Here is a 21,819-nt window from a genome sequence, read left to right as displayed (position 1 = left end):
CGACTAAGCAATGAATAAGGGATCAAATTCAACATAGATAGAAGTGTAGTGACGCACATGGGGAAGAACAATCCTCATCTCACATACAAAATGAGCTCTGAGCTGGCCATTGCCACATGGGATTGAGACCTTAGGGTTAGAAGAGACAGTTCCATGAAAGGGAAGTTCAGTGCTCACCAGCAGCCAAAAAAACCCACCCAAATCAAATGTTAGAAATTACTAGGAAAATAAGAGAGACTAAAACAGAGAACAGAAAACCAATTGGCCTATCCTTGGAGCGCTGCATGCAGACCTGGCCCACAGCTCCGAAAAGGATGCAACAGAAATAGGAAAGACCCAGAGACAGGCTGCAAGGATGACCACTATGTGGAGTGGCTTCTAAGAAACAATAGACTAGGTTAGGGCCTTCTAGCCTGGAAAACAGACAATTTAGGAGGGATATGAGAGAGGTTTACAAAATCATGAATGTCATAGAGAGGGTAGATCAGTATCAACTGTTTATCTTCTCTTCTAGAAGAAGAGCTAAGGGCCAGCAAGAGATACTAGTAGGCACTAGTAGCTCTCAGTACTCCCAGCTAACAGATGTATTACTCTTTTCCTGGGTGTTTGCTTACAGCCACTGCTGGAGACAGATTACCAGGCTGGATGAACTTTTAGTCTGTTCCAGAGAGCTCTTGGATGGCATCTCTGCAAAGTCACTTCCTGAATTCATCCACATCTGAGGTTGGAAGTACTTTTGTGAGATTACCACACAACAAGAGCTACAGACATGTAGGCTTTTTGTGGTCACTTTTCCAGGCGTGGATCATAGACCCTGGAGATAAGCAGGTCTCCCTTGTATGATGCCACAGTTAATCCTCCTTTCAGCTCATTTCTGGAACATTTTAGATTTGCTTTGTTAGCTCCTTCTAGGAGACACAAGAGGCATCCAACTTATTGTCCCTACAATTGTGCATTAGAATGTCATCTACCATGAAAATAATCACTAACAAATGCTGTCCGGTCACTCTAAATTAGGACCCTAGAGGCATCCTCAACCCTTCTCTCTGGTTACTAGTGCTCTTAACATTGGAAGGGAGCGCTCTGTCCCAAGTGCTTATACTCATTTTTGTCACCAGATTGTAAGCCTAGTGGCTCTTCCCCAATCAAATCACACTTCTTCAGTTGCATGCATCTAACAGTCAACTCCTTAGGGAGTTTTGTTTAAATTGTTTGGGCCTAGGCAAACAAGCATCTTGGCTGTCTTTTCTAGAGCCATGAGAACTGATTACCTGGATTTATATACTTTAGGATAAGGATTCTTTCTATCTATCTGCTTAATCCCCCACCCCTTCTTGTTTAACAAATATATTTTGTCCTTCAGTAAGTACCCTACAAAGCTTTGCTGGAGCAAGTAAAACATACAGTCTACTCTTTGGAGTAACCTACTCAGAAGATGTCACCATTTTTTCAAAAACATCATCACATTTTTTTTGCATCTTTGCTACAGGAAAGCCAAAATTCTCTTGCTTGCTCTTCTACTAGCACTTCTTTTGTTTGTAGATCTACTGAGTGCATCATTTGTCACTGGTTAGTAAGTTTCCATTTGTCCCTTGTTTAATTGTCAATAAATACAACCTCAGTCAAAACATATTTTCAGCAATGTCTGTATTCCTGATATTTTAGCCTTTAACTTTTACTTGGTATTGTAGCTTGCCTTTCTCTGCAAAAGTGACAGTTAGGCCACTGTATAGTTTAAATCTGGCTTTGCTTCACCACAAGCTTGCTATCCTCTCTTGCATAATCTGAGCAAAGCTTCACACATTCAGCCGATGCCAAATAGCATGTTTGGTGCTTTGTTTCCTGTTTGTGTGGGGGGTATTTTTTTTCTGAGACAGCTACAGTATTTATTTTTGCTGATCCACACTATATTAATGCCCAGTATGCACAAAATCTTGCTTTCTGAGTCAGTGCTTACTTAGAAAAAGATTTTTTTCTTTCATTTTCTTTTCTGTCTACCTTCTCTAGCTATAATTACTATACTTCACCTATTTCCTAATTTACATTTCTTACTTGGCATGTATAGGATTGGGGAGAGGGAGTCAACTCTGAGTTTTTGCCTGTTGCCGTGCTTTTGTAATGTGCATTTATTTTCCTTGTATATTCATGGTTCCCTTGTGCTGCATGCTGAAGTACCTCTGTACCATCATGCAGAGATTTAAGAAGTTTGATATGAACAGGATAATGGCAGGATGCATGGTGAAAAAGGAAGTATTGAAATGTCCGACTGGCTGACTCTTTCCCTTCACCAAAATCTTTACAAGTCTTTGCAGGATGAAGCCTCAAACAAGATAATTTGTCAACCTCAATGTACTATGACAACGTACTATGCGATGCAATCTTAGAGATTAAACATGTTGCTGCACTTTTTTCTTACTTAGAAATATGTGCTAAGATTTTCTTTGCCTCAAAAACAAATGTTAAACCCAAGACAAAACAAACCCCATAAGCTGAAAACCACAACAGAGTTTCAAAGCAAATTCCCCATACCACTGGCTCTAGGTAGGCAAAAAAGCCCCGAGTTTCTCCTTACTTTTCTACAAGACTTGGGGCAAGATTTTGAAACAAAATGTATATCTAACACTAAAATCTTAAATTTATATTTAAAGATGTTAAATGTGTGGACCCCGTCATACCAAAGTTGAACTCGGGGCATTTCCCTGTAACTTCTGAATATAAGAGCTACTTACATTATCTCCTCAGCTTCATATACCCACAAAGCATGTGAAGTGTCCACTACCATAGTAGCGAGATACTACAATCTAACTTGAAAATTAATTATTTCTATTTGGACCCTTCTCTGTCTGGGCTTAACTGATCATGATTTGAATGTACTTAGCTCTTCATTAGTCTTTCTTGTTTGCTATATTTTGTCACTGTGAGACGAATTGTGTGTGTTCAATGTCATGAGCTGGAACGAGTTCAAAGAACTCATCTGAGAGAAGCCAGGAGTAGATTAGAAAGAACTTTGCTTAAAAAATAAAGACACATAAAATAAAGAGTAGCTGAAGAATGAAGCAACACTGATAAAACATAATGAATTCAGATATGACAATCTATTGCTAGGAGCATTACCAGAAACAAATATTTGCTATTTGAAAGATGATTAATTCTGTCTTAGAAATCAGTTACAAGGAAGAAATCTTGCTTAATTAACCTAATTTCCAGAAACTAAATTTCAAAGAAGTCCTTGGGGAATCAGCTGACAAGTATTACAGAATGAACAAGCTCAAGAACAACACCATCTCAGAACAGATATTATTGCATCACTAATACGAAACTTTTTTTTTTTTTAATGCAAGGCTATCAGGGATATCCACTTTATTATTTGCAGTTCAGACTTATTTTCTGAACCTCGCTTTTGGAAAGTCCTATCTTTCATATCTGATGCTCTCCTTTGATCATTTTCATTTTAGCCTGACTCAGCATAACAAATGTCAAGAAGTCTCACCACATATCAAACTTCTACTTTTACTCACCTATTATGACAATTTCTAATGTCACTCTATGAATTAATCCATCAGTGAATAAAAGGGAGCAATTCTGAACCACAAACTATAGGTAGGTGTCAACTCATTTCGACTCTACAGGAAATTTTATAAATAGGACAGAAATATAATGTGAGAAGTTTTATGAAGAGGGGATCAGTAAGTGACTGACATTATACTTCTCATTTAATTTTATAGCAGTGACAGCAATGGTAAAACTGAGGGTAAGATGATCATGAATTGTAATCCAGCCAAAGGACGATTCTGTTTAGTAAGCACTCAGATGACAATGTTTCCTTCAGTGAAGACATTAACAACATTCCAGTCCTCTGTGAGGCCTATTTATGTAGTATTTTTAAGAACTGGTGTTTCAGCAACTGCAGTTTGAACTGGCCAGTAGGTTCTAAAGTTATCGAGGGGAAGGAAGGACAATCATATGGACATATGGAAGGAAGGACATGTCATAAATATGCAGACATCATGATTTCCTAAGGTTTGTCTCAGAAACTAGATTAAATATAGCCCAGGTTCATGAGATGCAATAAACCACAAATATTAGGAAGTCTACATACATGACTTTCTGGAACACACCTTAAACCAGCATCTCAGGTAAAACAAATACTGGGAGCTTCACTGAATTTTACAACACTTATTTGAGGGTTCATTCTTAATTATCTTTTTGGCACTTGCATTTCATAAGTTCTAGGACAGAATTAGTCAAAGAAGTCCACGAGAAACTGTAACTTAATGACACTGAGCAGGTGAGCCCTTAGGTAGGTGGAATTTTTCCTGGAAATGGCTTGGACAAGGAATATAACAGGAGGGTAGGGCTGGAAGGGATGAATAATCATCTAGCTCAGAAACGAGTGTGCCTAGACCAAGATTTTTCCATTCATCAGCTTATTTCTCCTTCACTACAAACAAAGCTGTATACACTTCAAAACTTCACTACAAACTTCCCGTCCCGTCACCAATGGATGTGGAGAACAACTGGCCATTGTCTTTATCACTTTCTTTTTGCAAAACATTATCTTATTCTCCCCCATCCAAATATTCCCTCCTCCTACATAATGGTTCCAGCTCCTCCTTATCTCGTTCGCCATGCTGTTCACTCTTCTCAGAATCTTCCAAACTGTCTACAACTTTCTCATTATTCTCCACTTGCAACAAGGACACACAACACCAACCAAGACTGAACAGGGGCAAGTGAAGAACAATTACTTCTTGTAACTTTTATGCATCTCCTATGTTATTACATCCCAAAACAGTAAACTGACAGAGAACATTACCTTTGCTTGAAATTCATCTTCTTAAACTTTCATTATCGGTGACTCTTTTGGTTCCACTTACTTCTCATGGCTGCAAGTAACTAAGAATTTTCTGTTGAGCCAGGAGAGCAAGGAATCAGTAATATTTCTGTTGAAAACCTTCCTTTCCAGTCAGAAGACAAAGCAGACAGACATAATTTCTAGAAACTCTAGAAGTTGAAAAAAGTACTGGAAATAAAGGATAACCTGAGCTTAATATAGCATACAGCTCCTGAAAAATGAGGGAAAAAATCCACAAATTGTCATCAGCTATTGACCAGAGTCTTTGCATTCTTGTGCATGATCTCACCATAGAGGTTTTTTGCTCCTCAGTCAGTTGAGCCCAGTTTCCCTGCCAGCATGTTGAACACTGACAATGCTCAAGTATGAAGCAGCCTTTAACTTCATACTTGCTTCTCCTGTGGTGAAGATTGCCCAAGGCAGGGAGCATAATAGAAGTAGAGGGCTGGAAGGAATGCAAGCTCCTCTAGCCCAGAATATAGTACCTAAATCTTCTGCTGCAAATTCTGCATCCAGTGGTTTCAGAAAGAAATAACCAGCTTAGAATTTAATTATAAGCTGAGCATCTGACAGAGCAGAGTCAACAGCATCCAGGCCATGTGAAAAGGGCTCCAGCACTTCAAAGGGATTGAGGGCCATAGCTACAGGGCCTAACAAACTTTCCTGTGCCTAGCATTCTCAATTTGTTGGCGTTAGGCATCCAGAAGCACCTAATTGAGTGCCTAACAGGGATGTGGATGGACTTCAGGCCTCTGAGCATGGCCCAGCATGCTTCTGAAGTGAGTAGCTTGTTTACTTACTGTGGTAAAAAAGGCTATGAAAGAGAGGGAGAACAGAGAAGGAGGATCAATGCAGAAGTTGGGAGGAGGAAGCAAGGAGACAGAAAAGGGGAATAAAAATTCTGTTGCCTGGAAGATGACACTTGTCAGCTCACAAAGGAGGCTGGAGACAAAACACACCTTTTCTGCTCTGAAACAGATTTGACTTCCTCTTCCCGTAACACTACTTATTTCTTTCTGCTCCTCACAGAGAACAGCTCCGGCTGCTACAGCCTCCTCTTCACCCTCGTGCCAGTGTGACGCACCAGTAGAGGGGCATCCGGGATTCTTTCGGATTCCGGGGTTAGTCGTACTGAACTTGAGAGATCATCATTTGTCAAGTGTGAGAATTTATTAGAGCTAAGAGGTTTTAACAAAGCTAACAGTATAGCAAAGCTAGAAATATAACACTGAAAATATATATACATATCAGAGCTATACAGTTCAATCATGGGTGCACAGTACAATGACTGCTCTCACCCCTTCCTCGAAGGCATAGTTTTCCGGTATAGTTTTCCCTGGATTCTCAAGCAATGGGTGCACAGTATAGCAACCACTCTCGCCCCTTATGGGCCACCCTTCTGGTATAGTTTTCCCTGTTTTCTCTAACAACAGGTGCATGGTATAGTGACCACTCTCACCCCTTGTGGGCCACCCTTCCAGTCTGATTTTCCCAGTTTCTCTTCACCACGCTGTTGACATCAGGGGTGTCCTGCTGATGGGTGGATCCTTGAGTCAGCAGGCCAGCTGACTGTGGGTCAGAGTCCACACATGCATATGCAGCTTACTCCCTTTCTATACCCAGTCAAAACAATGCCAGTGCACAGCCATACAAAGGCCACACAACTCTAGTCAATACCAGCGTGCACATCAGCAGGTGACCTCGTACTCAGCCCACAGCACTGCTCAGTGGGTAACAACACGCCCATTAACAGGTCGTTCTGCGGGGAATGGTTCCACGGTGCAGCCAAGATGTCTATGGTGTGGGTCTGCGGTGTGACTTCTCCTCTGCCTGGAATTGTCAATCACGGGGTCATTAGAGGGTGTGCCCCCAGGCTGCAGCAACCCCACAGTGTGGTGGCCCGGCCGTGGTGCACCCAGGGTTTGTTTACTTTTTGGGGAGCACCCCAGAACAAACCCCTCTTCTATGGGCTGCACCATCCGGAGTTCCACACTTGCCTGTGTGGCACCTGTTAGCCAGTAAGGTGAAACCATTATATTTTTTTACATGCTGTCTCTCAGACTGCTGACACAATTCTCTGAGTGCTGCTCCTGGACATAGTTCTGCATTTGCTCAAGGAGAACGGTTAAGAGCTGTACCAGAACCTACAATCTCCTCACAGGGACTGCTTATTTTACCGCTTCAGCCTGTGCCCTACTCACCAGCTCCTATCTCACCTCCTAGCTCAGCATTCCACAGTTATGGGTGACTCCTCCAGGGTATCCTGTTACTGACACCTTTCATGATGTCCTTATCATTTGCAGATGGGTTAACCACTTTCCAGAATCCAAAAACCTTTAGAGATCCCAGGCAATTCTAGTACTAGATGGATGCTGTGGTTTTCTGTTGCTGTTGCTGCTGTCGTTGTTTTGCTGGTGTGGAAGTAAACATCAAAATACAAATCAAAACTAGCTAGTTAAAAGGGTCATCTGAGCATAGAGCAAAAAGGATTTGCTTGCAAGAGAAACTACTGCAACAACCCCAGAAAGCACTCAGAACACTTCTGGTGAAAATGAACCCCACCCTTTTCTCAAACAAAGCAATTCACTTAAGTCATTTCTCCAATCCCCATTAAAGTCAGAGGGATCCTAAAGTCACCCACACAAGTAGTTTGTTTAAATCAGGGAATCAGAAGGGTGAAGGGAGTAGGGTACAGGGCAGAACTCGTCCCCAGGAAGGTGGAAGGAACCATTTCAAGAGGCTGTGGAACCAGTTCTCCAGCGTCTGGTAGCAATACCACCCACAGGCAGAAACGCTCTGGCAGAGCTGTGGCATCACAGAAAATTATAATCCGTTCTCCCCTGCACACCCAGCAGATCTCATGGCCTCATCCAGCCAGCACTCTGAAACATACTGTGTCAGTTTGGTGATTAACTTGTAGAGCCAATCAATGACTAAATCAATGTCAGTATAAATGTATCAGCTGATGCCTTTGAAGCCCTTCCTGTGAGTGTTTGTCACAGGCAAATCCTCTGGTAATGAGGGAGGTTTCTCAGTGAATTCACATAGAAACCATTTTGGTTTAAAAAGGTACCACCATGGTCACTAAGCCAACAGTGCTAGTGACCAGACCTTGCAAAGAAATCTTCCAAAGAACCAAATTAGTTAAAGGTACAAGCTGCACTTGGCCTCACAGGAAGGAAAAAAAAAAAAAAGCGTTCAATGCAATATCAGTTCAGTAGCTTAGCCCAAGAACTTACTCATGGTACATTGCCCTGGACACTGCTGGGAAAGGCTCTCGCACCACTGAAAACGATCTGCCCCTGGTTACTCCAGGCATACAGCTGAGCAGAGAATGGTCCTTCCACAAAGAAACCACATGCTGCTTCCTTACATGTTTTTTTCTGTTCTTTTTTCCGCCTTTCTAAGAAGAGGGGCACTATCATTTAACCCTTTAATAGTCAGGACAATAAAGGCGAAACACAACATGGGAATGATTCCCATCTGGGGCTCATGTTAATGACCTGCTGTCGCACGGCAAAATATATTCACATGTATTCAGCTGTGGAAGCTAAATGGAAAGAGAACTAATAGTAAAGTTCCAGATGCATGCAGATTGCACCACAGGACAGAAGGAATTCTTGCTAAGTCAGTCCTCTGGAAATGCTCCCTCATTAGAGACTTTTTTGAAAGGCTATTAAGCATGTTTGATCCAATCTTAATTTAATGGATACTCCAAACATTAAAACAAACAAACAAACAAAAAAACACCCTATGCCTGATATTGAGAACTAGCCCAAATTACAGATGGCAAAGTGCAGGTCCATTAGAAAGTTAAATACGTAAGGGTTTCCTCTTCCCATGTACAATGATACATATATAACATGAGGTTATCTTTTTTGGAAACATCAAGCTAAAAGAGATCATATTCTACAACCATTTAATATAACAGACACTTAAAGAGAGACAGATAAAGATTGAGAAAGTTGGAAAAAGAAAGGAAAGAAGGCTACCAAAAATCTCAGCAACCTTTTTTTTCAAGGCAGGTTTTGATTAAACAATAATTAATTTTGATTAAACAAAAGGTTCTGGCTTTCCTGAAAATTTTCAGTCTTCACCTCAGAAAACTGATGTTAGTCAGATGCTTGGATCCTTTGCAAAAATCAATTAGCAGCCACTTTACCCTGCTTCGTCTGTGCACAGAAAACAGGGAGGACAGAAAGATGGCTGAGATCAATTGCTTTAATCTGAACAATAAATAAAACACTGTCCCTATGGTTAATTTTTGGCTAATTTTTAAAAGTTGCAATTGTACATGGTGGGGAGGGGAGAGAGAAATAGAAGACACTATTTCCGTCAGATTTTTCTTCAGTAGCCATTGGTTTCTATACAGGTTTGGCATGTATCAGGCAGAGAGGTGCTTGTTAACTGTAATTTTGCATATGGTATTATTGTCACATCCAAATACCTATATGGACTTCTAGCTACAGAGTATCCACTCAGGCCATAAGTATTCCTCAACTGTAGTACATCTAACTGGAACAAAGGTTTCACTTTACACTCCACAGGTGTTAAAGTTGTAGTTTAAAAATACAGGGCAGGAATAATGTTCTGTCACAAGAACAGAGTCTGTAGTTAACACAAAAACTTTTGATCCTTTCATATTATATAGAGGTTTATAACACAAAACTGTGACTATCCCAGAGGAAAAGAAAAAGGTGATTCAAGAGAATACGCTTTCCTCTATCTGTAGAGATAGACAATCAAATCAAGCAGGAAATGTACACAGACAGAGGCAGACAATCAGCCCGAGATAAAACGATGAAAAGGTGCTGACATTTCAGATTCTCTTTAAAGAGCAGGTGATGGCTGAGTGCACGCAATGTTAATGAACAGGAAATAGCTTTTCAGAAATCATCTTGAATCTCAGAATTGACAGAACACAGCAAGAAAGAGGCTGCAAGGTGATACATAACTTCGTGCCAACCACAGCTGACGAAGAACAGGAAAGAAAAAAGTAAAAAACCACCCCAAGTTCTCAAACCCCCACGGTTAAGAACTCTTTTGGTGAGGGGAGAAGGGACATCCATTATCACTGTAGCAAGAAAACTTGCAACAGACCTTCCCATGAGGAAAGACCACCTAACCAACACACAATCCAAAGGAAAATTAGACTATCAGGCATCATTCCTGACATGACATCAGATTAGAAGGGCCTCTTGGGTCCTCCACCACAAGGCTCTGCTATCATTAATACCCACAGCATACTCCTTTCATAAGAGAACTGTCCTATTCAAACAAGTCTTTTGTGTTTGCTCTCTACAGCTTTTTTATCATTATTTAAAATGTGAATGGAATTTACTATTTCTCCTACTTTCAGCAATCTCTCTTCTAATACCAGTGGGCACTGTCTTCACAGCCACAATAAACAGCTTTGCAGTCTCACCAGCCAGCCCCTCTTCTGAGCTATTTCAATGAGGGTGAGGGAGAATGTCACTTCAGAGAAAAATAAATAAATAAGAGGAAATAAGAGGCTATTATCTAGACTAATCACTTCACTGCCCTGTGCAGCTTTCTGCTAGTGCTGTTTTCCTAGTGGCTTTTCAGTGTTGACATGAAAACAAACCTCAATCTTAGAAAAAAACAACCCCCCCCCCATCATTTTCTAAATCCCTAGCAGTATGGTCATGGGGCATGTTTGAAGGAAAAATGCAACTTGCTCACCTCAGATATGTGGAACAATACAACAGTGTTAGAGATGGGTGCCATTTCCCCCACACGAACGTACACACACAGTTGTTTTTTTTTTTTAATGTCTCTTTTGATCTCACTACACACGTCTGCCTTATCCCTCGAACACAACCAATATCAGTAAACATCTCCCATGGTCAGACCACAAGATGCTGAGGGACACAAATCTGTCTTTGATCTCACCACTACTTTCTTCCAGAGTTGGAACACTTCACTCTCTTGAGTGAGGGTGTCTGCACTCATGCATATGTGTGTTATCATGAATAGGGGCTTCCAGCTTCTCTGAATGCAGCCAAGCTCTGAGTAAGATGAGAGAATCTGCCAGTGTGTTGCATCACAGGATTAAGGGCCTGTACTGCAAACCCTGGGTCAAGATCCATCTCACAGCATGCTTAATCATCTCTCTTGTACAGAATTACTCCATTGCCAGTGCCTACTCTGTTTTTCAGTTCTCCTCCAACACCACTTAAGGGACCTGACCCAGCAGTCCAAGAACTTTCCACTCACTTGCTTTGTAACTGTGTGCCACACTCAAGGTAAGACAGCTACATGCAGATCCATCATCCCAGACTCTGGAGAGAGCTAGCCGCCTTTCTGTAGAAATCCGCTTTTACCTCTTACTGAAATCCATTCTGATAAAGGAATCTTTTCACGGGAGGGGAAAAAACACCCTTAAAAATAACCCTTATTTTAAGTAAGTGCTTCAAATCAACTATCAGTTAAAGCCTGTTTTCTTCATTTCAGAAAACCCACAAGCATTACCTGAGAGACAGAGAAAAGTTGGGAATCCTGATTTTGCTAATACTTAAAATGATCAAGAAAGGACTGACAACACCAGGACTGACAACACCTCTAACATTTCCCTTTCTATCCACGACAATCCTTCTTTTGTAAGCAAGAATGTTAACATTCAAGAATTCAGATTTACACTTCAGAAAAATAGATTTCTGATACAAGATAGAGGGGGAGAGAGCAGTCAAGTGCAAGCAAGCAGGATTCCCATTGCTCAAATTACAGTAACAGGACATGATTATTCTGCCAGCTGCTTTAAAAAAAAAAAGACAAAAGAACACTGTACTAGATAAAATAACCAACAGCATTTCTTCTTCTCTCTCAAAGTGCAGAAGAGTACCTCCCATCCCTTTTGACCCAAGCTGAGGCTTGCATGTCCTAGCATTTCTAACAAATGAGAGACAAGCTGAGCAGCTGGGCCTTATCTACGTAAGTCAAAGATAAGATAACTAATGAGTCTGAAAAAGCACTACTTCAGGACACATCAGCAGCAAGGATTTCTGATTATTCTCAGATACTGCACAAAAGAAGCATACCTCCTCTCTCTTAGGCTTAGAATTGGCTTGGATATTTTAGAGAGGGAAGCAAGCCTTTTTAGTAGATTTTTCACATTTTTTCCTAAACAGCAGGGCAAAGAGTTATCCTGAATGAACAGTGCATACCGCAACTTTTTTGGTGAGCTTGGCTTCTTAGCATCATGGATGTGCCTAGCTTGTTTCATTCTGTAAAGATCCCAACAGTGATAATAAAAGGAGAGGTAGGCTGATTCCTTTTAAAGATAAAGATAAACCTGAAGAAACAATACTAACAGAGATTCCTCATCTTCAGTGAAATAGTGAATAGGGTTGTTTGCTGACCCAGCAAATGCAGCCTGGATAAAAACACTTATTCAAAGAAAAAAAAAAATAGTGAGATAAAATGCTTATTTCTGTGTCACTCTCATTGATAGCATCTCACAGAATTCCTGCCACCACAGTCATTCACTTTGACAGGATTCATTTCTTCTAAAATGTATTTCTTATATTAAACAGGCAGCAAGGAAATGGGGGAGTTTAAAGTCTCAGAATTACAGTTTAGTTTTGTAACACTGTTTTCTTAGACATGCCACCCAGTCTGGGCAGATATGCAGTGATACAGAGGAGACACATGCAGAGGTTGTGAGCTAATTAGGAATTATGGGGTGTTGTCCCCCCCACACCCAACAATGATAAGGGGAAAATGTAAAGCTAGCACGAGCTGAACAGCTTAATAAGAAATCTGACCAAACCTCTTGTTTCTGATGACATTTCCCTGAAGATAGAAAAAGTCATTTTGTACAGACACTGGCTTTTCTTTCCCCAACTAAAATTAATTTCAGATCATTCCCTAACCCTCCCAAATTCATGCAACACTGATAAAATTTTTGAGCTTTTACTCTGCTTTTATTTCATTTAAACAATAGGTCTGGGGGCAAGGTGGGAAGAGAGCAGCACCTTTTTAAAAAAGAAAAAACCCCACAACCCTGTTGTATGCTACATAGGATAAACACGTGAGCTTTAAAAAAGTTAATTTATACACATATACACACACTAAACCAAATTAAAAATGAAAAGTTATGAGGGGCTGTTTCCAACAGAACAAGGGAGAGGAAAGCCTTATTTCACAGCAAGCAAAAGCACCACAAGTTAAGATCATAGTGCACGCTCACTTGCATTGTAGATACCAAACTAGCCTGGATCCTGGAACCAGTGTAGCTATAGCAGCACAAAGCTCCACATAGGCCAACTTATCCTGCTCCTTGGCAAAAGCAAGCACACAATCTGTGTTCAGGATGTGTGCTGTGCAGACATTCCCACAGCCAGCTGTTCCGCTTATTTCAGTCTTGGCAGAAGCCACAAAAAGTGGCAAACGAGTGAGAATAAGAGACTCAAAGATAAGCTACAGTACTGATGTAGCTACAGTATTTCCATCACAGAGGTTTCTATGTTCACCCATGTCTCTCGGGTGCTCTTTGCAGGTACTGCCTGTGGGGTCACATAGAAGACAATGCCTGATTACTTATCATTTGTGCACTGCAGTGCCTATTCTTGCCTACCTACATCTTTTCTTCTCCTATCCCTCTTCCACTCCACAATGCCTCTTCTATTTCCTCCAGGCTGACAGGATAATAAAATTACAAAGGGGCATGAACACCTGAAAAAAGGGGCTATTCAATAACCAAATCAAGTTCAAAAGAAAACAAAGAAAACAAAAAGAGAGAGAAAGAAAGAGATTGTCTTCAAAATGTAAAAAAACTATTCAATTCTGCAGACTTCTGGCACAGTTTGCTCATTTAGCCCAGAAGTCTTTGTCTTCAGGGCCTTCAGGCTATACTGTCTCAACTGACAAGAAGCATGCAGTAACAAGGCAAAATTCTGACTAAAAGAAGAACAAAAGTGGTAAGGGCTGGGGAAGGAAGAGGCTATAACATGGAAACCTAATGCTTCAGTAGTAGCACTTATGCTACACGGTACGCTTTCAAGAGAGTGAATTCTTTCCTGTTGGTGCGAGCTGCCCAGATGAAAAGAGCAGCTGCCATAAATTGCAAAGGTGCCGAGACACAGGCTAGGCAGAAGGACCAACCGAATTCACCCCTCACATCGTCAGGCAGGGGCAGCTTCTTGTGGAGCAGCTCAATCCCAGCTACATAGCAGCCAACCAGGCCCAATGTACAGAGCCCTGGGGAAGAAAGCAATAAAGTGCAATGAGTTCACTCATGGCTGACACTATGGGCTTCTTGAGGAGGGAGGGCAAGTGGTGGGTGGAAGGGGACCTACCTGCAAGGAAATGGAGGATTCCAGTGGCAATGGCAGGGTAAAGGCTGCGACAGGCACAAGCACAGAGCCCAATCAGAGCCCCAAAGCACATGAGGCCAAGGCTGACAAAGGGCAGGAGAAACTGCAACCTCCAGAGATCTGCACATGAAAGAAACAGAGTCACAGATTTGTTCAAAATGTGCTAGAAAATGACCTTCTCCCATTTTCTTATATTCCCTCCCACACACACCTCCATTGGCTTAACCAGAAAGGACCGAAGGCTCCGCTAAAGCAGAACTTCATCTGTTAACTCCCAAATTCCCACTACACTCACAGGCAAAACTTTCTCCACAGCACCTACTCTTCCTTTTATACTTTAACCTACTGCCAGTGCTACTGTAAAAAAGTGCAGAGAAAGATACAGATGCTTCCCTCATCAGTCACCGCATTTGGAAGTTTTTTTTTTTTTTTAAATCCCTGCCGGAAGTGAAAGACACTTACAAGTCCGATTCAGATCTGTGCCACTATTGTGGTTTCCAGGCTCTATGTATTTTTCCATGAACTGATCAGAGAGGGAAAAACTGATGCAATTTGTGGTCATATCAGTGTCTGGAACAAAAAAACCCCAACAATTACTTTCAGATTGTTTCCCTCTCTCTCCATTCAATTCCTCTTCTCTCAACCTTTTCAGTTAAGAAGCTCCTTTGGCTTAAGTTTTGGAGAAGAAAAAAGCTCTCAAAACAAATTTGTAGGATGCCTTATCAGACAGTAAATATATTGTACATCTACTACAATGAGGCACAGCATTCAAACATGCAGACTTTTCAAGTTCACATGGATAATCCAGAGATCTGTGCCATACTTGACAGATTGGAGAAAAAAAAAAAATACAGCATATGATACTCGTCTATGTTGTTACATATCCTTGCACTCAGAGTTCCATAATGGAGCTGTGCTTATCTCCATGTATAGAATGTAACACCTTACTAAAAACATTTTTTAAAATGAGATAGGATAGGATCATTTACAAAAAGAGAAATATTTGCTGTTGTACACTCAACTCTCCCCCATTTACCAAGAATGTTACTGAGCAGAGCTGATTTAAGTTTCTTCCCCAAAAAGGTGTTTTCATTAAAAAAAAAAAAAAAAAAGTATTTCACATAAAGCTTTTTCTTCAGAAAAAGTGTTTGAAAGTAATTTTTTTTTCCAAAAGAGGGGTCAAAATGAAGGGCTTCACACACATATATGTAGTACTGATGTATTCAAAACTTATTTTGAAGTGATTAAAACAAGTGTTCATCACACTTCCTTTTAGCCCTCATCCCCAGTCAGTGTGAAAAAAGAATACAAAGCATTTCATTTTACATCTGCAAACTTGCAAAAAATCCAGCACTACGGTACAAGGACTACAAACTGTGGTGATGCCACAATGGGACAGTGATGACATGCAAGCAAAATAAATGACTACCTAAAAGGTGTGAACATCCCTTTGACAAAATAGTATATTTCTTCCATTACTGGATGCCTCGACCTCTCTTAAAAAGACAGTGACTGGCAGAGCAAGAATAGCTGTATTCCCAGTGGGAAAGCAGATGGGAGATAAAAACAAGTCACATCAGACTAAATTTAAATCAAGTATAATGTGTCAAATCCAGATTTTGTGGCACTGACAGCCACAGAACATTTTGCCCTTTGCTTCTTTAAAAGTTTAGATTCTCTTTATTCAAAAACCAAAGAACAAAGTAGCATGGATGTGCTTGTGAGATATTTAGCATGTGCCCTCCTAGACAAGCAGGAAAAGTGCTAATTGCTCTGGGGATACCTGGTGGGCTGTACCAGTGAGAGTTTTTGGGTACAGTGATACACCTCCGCCACAGTCCAACTGTGCCATTGCACCGGAAGAGTGCATCTGTATAGGTCTTCTCATCTGCCTCTTCGCTGACAAATTCTTCCCAGATGCTTCTGCCAGTTTCACTAATGTTCTCAGCTGGGGACAGGGTGTGGTATTCGTACCAAAAGTCAGTGCCGATTGAAGCTGCCATATAGATGGTGGAGATTAGGCTGAGAACACAGGCAATTACTAATGCTGTAGCAAAACGGTTATCCATCATTGTGTCCTGGCTGCTGTAAAGAAAGAGAGAACGAGAAAAAGGATGAAGTGAATAACTCCTCTGACGCAAAGGACAAAGTTATCCCAGCAGTATGAAACTCTTGACACCATTCCTCTAACCCTATTCCCCCTCCAGATATGCATCTTCCTTTTCCAACAAGCTGGAAGTAAAGGAACATTGAGCAAGTCTACAGTACTAGTTAGCATTGACCGAACCTGCAAGTTCAAGGCAAGGAAGTTGCCCTTCTCTCACCCACACTGTCACCAGAGCTAGCTGCTCTTTCTCTAAGAGACAGCAACTGACAAAGCAACAGTGATTCTGACCCCAAAGCAGATGGCACAGCTCATAGGCATTTGTGATCCTGATGGTAGGGAACCACAGAGAATCCCTCTAGAGTGCCCAGTCAAAAGACTTATCTTTCCGTAAGAGATTACTGAGGGTAGAAGTTATTTTTAGCCCGCCATCCCTTACGGCTTTCACAGCTTGTGTTTATAGCAAAGATAAGAACCACAAGAGAGTCAAAAAAGCTTTTCCTGATCATTCGCAAAGGGCGGCCATGCTGAGATGCTGGAATGCCTTTTGGAAAGCAGAGAAATGTATCTAGGCACTAGAGACAAAGAACATGAAGCACCAAACACAGATTTGGAGATTGTGACAAATGCTGCAGCAATACCACAATGCATACAGCAGTGATTCTAGAGAACTAGAACAATGCAGTGGGAGCGCCACGTCCCACGGGCATGAGACGACAAGAGTTTCTAAAACTGAAAGGTGTTCATGGACTGGCACGAGGACCTTGCTCTGGCTCCCTAGAACATGGGTGACTAATGCTTGCCTTTGCAGGGCTGTACTCATACACAGTGCACTTACAGCGTCAAAGGAGGCATGTGAAAATAGAGATGCCAAGCATGCTGACACTTACGACAATACTGTCACTCTAATGAGTAACTGACTGATAATACACGCAATGTTTTGCGGACAGTGAAATAATAGAACTCAGTGTAATTACGTCAGAGGACTTTCAAGTGCCTATTGCGCTCAAGCATTTTCTGTGCTTGATTAAATTTATGGATTGTGTTGAATCAGGCTTGATGTATTTGCCAAACGAAGTATCAATTTAAGTTAACCCAGCTAGAGCTAGTCTGGTGACAGGAGGCTGTATCTAATCGGCTCTTGTCAACTGGTTGTTTTACCTGTCTTCTCTCACTTATTTTGATCAAAATATTTTGGTCTAACTTCTTTGCCACTGAATGGACTGCAACTGGAAACAGCAAATGCCTAAAACCACAACATTTGCAAGGAAAAATACATGAGCGCTCAAGTCAGACCTAACCAAAAAGAAAATTTGCATTACAAAACAAGGTGCAAATTAAAGCAGGGAGTTTCAAAGGCTGCTATTTTGCTGCTAACAATGACCTTCACATTTCTTTTCCTTCCCATCTGCTCCTCTATTTGGCTTAAACTGTCTAACAGTTGGATAAAAGATAATGTCCAGTCATATCATCCCCTATGCCTCATTTTCATATTCAAGTCAGGATGTTGAATGAGGCAATACTCTCTGTAACACCTTCCTTCAAAACATGCAAGGATAGAACTAATTTGTAGTGGATTGACAAACCACCTCCTGAAAGTACTGTGAAGTTTGAACAACACAACTCTAGCCAAAAAATAATCCACAAACTGTGAACTTTTATAAGCTGAGACAACAAATTAAGAGGGAGAAAACAGCATATCCGGGCATACTTAACTATATCTAGAAGACATAGAACAAAGTAAGTCCAGACTTGGTAAAAAGCAAATAACAGGCAGCGTTTAATCCTTGGATATGTATTTATATTCTCCCTTGACACCCTAACATCCAGCCCAAGGTACACAGGGCAATGGATGAGCAGAATAGGGAAAGAGCAAGTTGCTGAATAAAAGCCAAAACCTCAGTTTTTCCTAATTGAGTTCATCGAGGGACCCCTTCCCCTTTACAAACTTTTCACAACACAAACAGGGCAAGCAGCATCTACAGGGCCAAAGCTGTGTTGCCCTGCTCCTGCCCAGCTGAACAGGTCTCCTGGAAATTCTCTCTCAGGATATGCAGCAGAACAGGCTGGTGAACAGGCTAGTCTGGATTTGCCACTACATTGCAGTCATATTCACTGCAAGAAGAACCCTCCGCAATAGACTCCTCTTTTCAGAAAGGGCTCTCTCTGGAAGGAGGAATCACAATAGCTACAAGCTCCATCCTCAGAGTAGTAGCTTGGGCCAGTAGAATGCAACTGGGACATCAATGGGCCCTTTGTTTGCAGCCGTTGCCTTTTGATACATGTGCTTACAATGACAAAGTCATATCAACTTGGCACTTAACATACTGAAAGAAAACAACTGGCTCAAAAAATTGTACTTTCAGGTACAATATCCTGCTGCCAGGTCCAAAACACTGGTGCTGGGAATATTCTTTCCAGACTGTCATTAAAACGCAACCATGCACTTCTGGCCAGCTTACTATGCATGGGAAAACACCATGGGCTTGGCAGAGTCAATGTCAGCTGGTAACTTAGAGCAATTCACAGAAAAAATGAAGGGTTAAAACATCAAACATGAAATTAAAGCAGTGATCAGTGAATGACCATGTCTTTTTTGCCCTGTAGGTACTGAACAATGATATTCAATCCTTGTAATGCACAGCTCCGGAGATAAGCAGAGAGCAGCTGAGGTGGATACAGTCCCCAAACCCTAGCATGTGGCTTGTACTGCATTTGTCTGTGGAAGAACACACTGCGATTTTCAGCACGGATAAGAGTGTGTTCGGGCAAGAGCAAACCCAATCTCTTGTAACGCAGATCCGCTTGGTGGTTCTGCCTAACATCTCAGCTACTTACAAAAGAGATGAAGAACTCCATAAACATTTTAGGCAAATTTTGAACTAGAAGTTTTTCCTGCCACAGACACTGCAATAGACTTGACTACCCTGCCCACTTACAGTATATCCCCAATGTATCTTCATTTACAGCAGATGCACACGCACACTTAAACCAGGTAACCTTTGCTATATTAAAAAGATAATCATGCTTCCAGCTTCAGGCAAAAACTCGTTGGGACTAGTAAGCAGAGTCAGTGAAAAATAGTTACCAGAGAGAGACCATGAAGGAAGACACTGCAAGTTTAGAAGATTATGCCACACTTTGCAGAAGGTTTCATAGTATTAGTTATGCACAAAAATAAGTAGGACATGCTTTAAAGTAAGATTATTTACAAAAATAACATAGCTACTATGGAAGATGAAAGTAATTATAAACACAAAGATTGATACTAAACAGAAATACCTTCTGCCTTTACAGCCTGTCAATAAGGACCTTAATCGTTTTACAAGAGGTACTTTCATACAACAGTACCAGCACACTTGGTTCTAACAATAGAAGTTGTTTCAGACAAGTTATGGCTGAAACTAAGGTTTACAGTGAACATAAAACAACGCAAGGCAATAGTATACAGGCATTCAAGCAGAAGCGCTTCACAGAATATTGTAACTATACTTGTTTTTGAAAGCAGCGAGACATGTTGATGTTCATTAATTATAAACTTCAAAACAAAAGAAAGCTCTGGAGAGGATGAAGGAGCTGCTGCTCAGAACAAAAAATTGCGAAGTGTCAGTTCATAAAAGAGGAGGCAAAGGCCAAACTAGCAGCAATATTCAAAGAAAGGAAGAGATGCATGTATTTCACAGAAGGGGAAAAGAGGGTAAGGCAGCAGAGTGGAAAAATAACAGACAATTAGAGCAGCACAAAAGCAAGCATTCTAGCAAATGCACAATAATAACTGGAAAACGGGTAAAAATCAGACATTTAGAAAGCATTTTAAGAAGTTACTGTACTGTGACAGAAAGGTAAAACATGTAAAAACATGCATACTCTTTATTCTGCTACAATGACAACTCCATTTGGCCAACAGCAGACCATCGCATTTAAGAAACTCATTTTACATCACATCACAAAAGAGTAGGACTGCAAACCCAGTCTAATGAGTGTTGGCATGTTCTCAGAAACATGCTTGCAAATCTGACTACTCTCCGGGAAAGCAGAGAGTGCAAGAAGTTGTAAACATATGGAGAGAACACTACCAAACAAGATCCTACTTTTAATGCTCTCAGAGAATGGAGGATTAGTGAAGAATGCCATCACACACTTCTTACCTTCAAAGAGGAAGAAGCTGTTCCTCAGCACATATGGTTCCAAAGACTCCAGGTCACTTCAGAGATATATTTGTGTTCTGTAGTAAGCCAAAAGCATGAAGTGCAAGCTTCCTATCTGCCCTAACTGTTCCATTCATTCATTTTCCTCTTCAATGCCATCAGTTCATAAAAAGTGATCTAGAAACAGAAAACGAATCAAATAGTTAGAAATCACCATTTTACTTTGAAATTATTTTAAAGAAATCTCCCAATGTTATTTATTAAAAAATAAAAGAAAAAATAATCAAAAAAAAATGACTACAAGAGTCCTCAGGACAATGCCAACATCAATCCTGCAGTGCTGGCACCACTACCATTAATTCAAAACACGTGAAGAAGCTACTGTTGCCAGTAGACTGGGCAAGGAACTGTATGAATGGATCTCATCCGGTGCAAACGCAGAGTTCCACAACAGGTTAGCTGCTCGTGTTTAGTTTTGCCATTTGTCCTGGACCAGCAGCATGCACATGAGCCACAGCTGCCTAAGCCGTGCTGACATGCTAGAGGCAACAGTATAACCCCCTCCCCGCTACCAGAGCAAGACATCGGCCGGGCCAATGGGACCCAACTCTACGAAGCACAAGCAGATGCGAGCCGGACCACCTTGCTCGGGGCCCGACCCCGCAGCGGTTCCGCAGGCAACCGGGGACACAAGGCAGAGCCCGGTGAGGGGCAGTAACCGTCCGTCGCTTTAAAGCCCCCCGGGGCGCCGTGCGGGACGCGGCTGCCGGGGTGCCGCGCAAAGCCGCCGCCCCGGCGGAACACGCGTGACGAGACGCGCCCGGGCCCCGGGGGGCGGCCTGGGTTTCGCCGACAGCCACCAAACCCGAGGACAGTATCGCCACAAGGGCCCAGACCGGCGGCCCTCCCCTCGCGGGGCGGCCCCGCTAAATGACCCCCCGCGCTGCCTGCCCCCGCCCCTCCCTCCCTCCCTCCCTCCGCCACGCGCCCCCAACGGTTACCGGCGCTCCCGCCCACAGCCGGCGCCGCGCGGCACCCACCGCCCATCGCCGCCTGCAGCCCCCCGGTCCGGTCCGGCCTCGCTTCCGCCCCACACCCCGGGGCCGCGGCGGCGGCGGCGGCAGCCCGCCCCTCCCCTCCCCGCGGCACCCTGGGGGCTGTAGTTCTTCCCCTCCTTCCGGTACAACGCTCGCACGGTCAGCCGCGCGGCGCCCTGGTAGTTGTAGTTCTCCACGCTCAACGCACCGCCGCCGCGACGCTTGCTGGGAGTTGTAGTCTCTCGGCGCCTCCCGCGGGTACGGGCCAATCCCTCCATTGAGACGCTCATTGGGAACCCCAGCGCCCACTGCGCACGCCCCACCATGTCCCCGACCTCGC

General features: G+C 42.2%; 1 protein-coding gene across 4 annotated transcripts in view; it reads right to left on the bottom strand.

The window, feature by feature from the left end:
* Window positions 1–21,571, bottom strand: part of CLDND1 (claudin domain containing 1) — a 32,771-nt gene extending 11,200 nt beyond the window's left edge. The window contains exons 1-7 of one of the 4 annotated variants that reach the window (XM_026082546.1): window positions 21,483–21,571; window positions 20,443–20,619; window positions 15,974–16,275; window positions 14,653–14,760; window positions 14,173–14,310; window positions 13,979–14,074; window positions 6,014–6,685 (exon numbers count right to left, since the gene is read on the bottom strand). In XM_026082546.1, coding sequence (XP_025938331.1) covers window positions 6,522–6,685; window positions 13,979–14,074; window positions 14,173–14,310; window positions 14,653–14,760; window positions 15,974–16,262 — 795 coding nt within the window. In that variant the 5' untranslated portion in view covers window positions 16,263–16,275; window positions 20,443–20,619; window positions 21,483–21,571 and the 3' untranslated portion in view covers window positions 6,014–6,521. The other 3 variants (XM_026082549.1, XM_026082547.1, XM_026082548.1) reach the window with 3 other exon arrangements.
* Between the last annotated feature and the right edge of the window lie 248 nt (window positions 21,572–21,819).

Source organism: Apteryx rowi, unplaced genomic scaffold (genome assembly GCF_003343035.1).
Source record: "Apteryx rowi isolate R43461 unplaced genomic scaffold, aptRow1 scaffold_581, whole genome shotgun sequence".
Classification (NCBI taxonomy): domain Eukaryota; kingdom Metazoa; phylum Chordata; class Aves; order Apterygiformes; family Apterygidae; genus Apteryx; species Apteryx rowi.
This window is presented reverse-complemented; position numbering and strand designations above follow the sequence as displayed.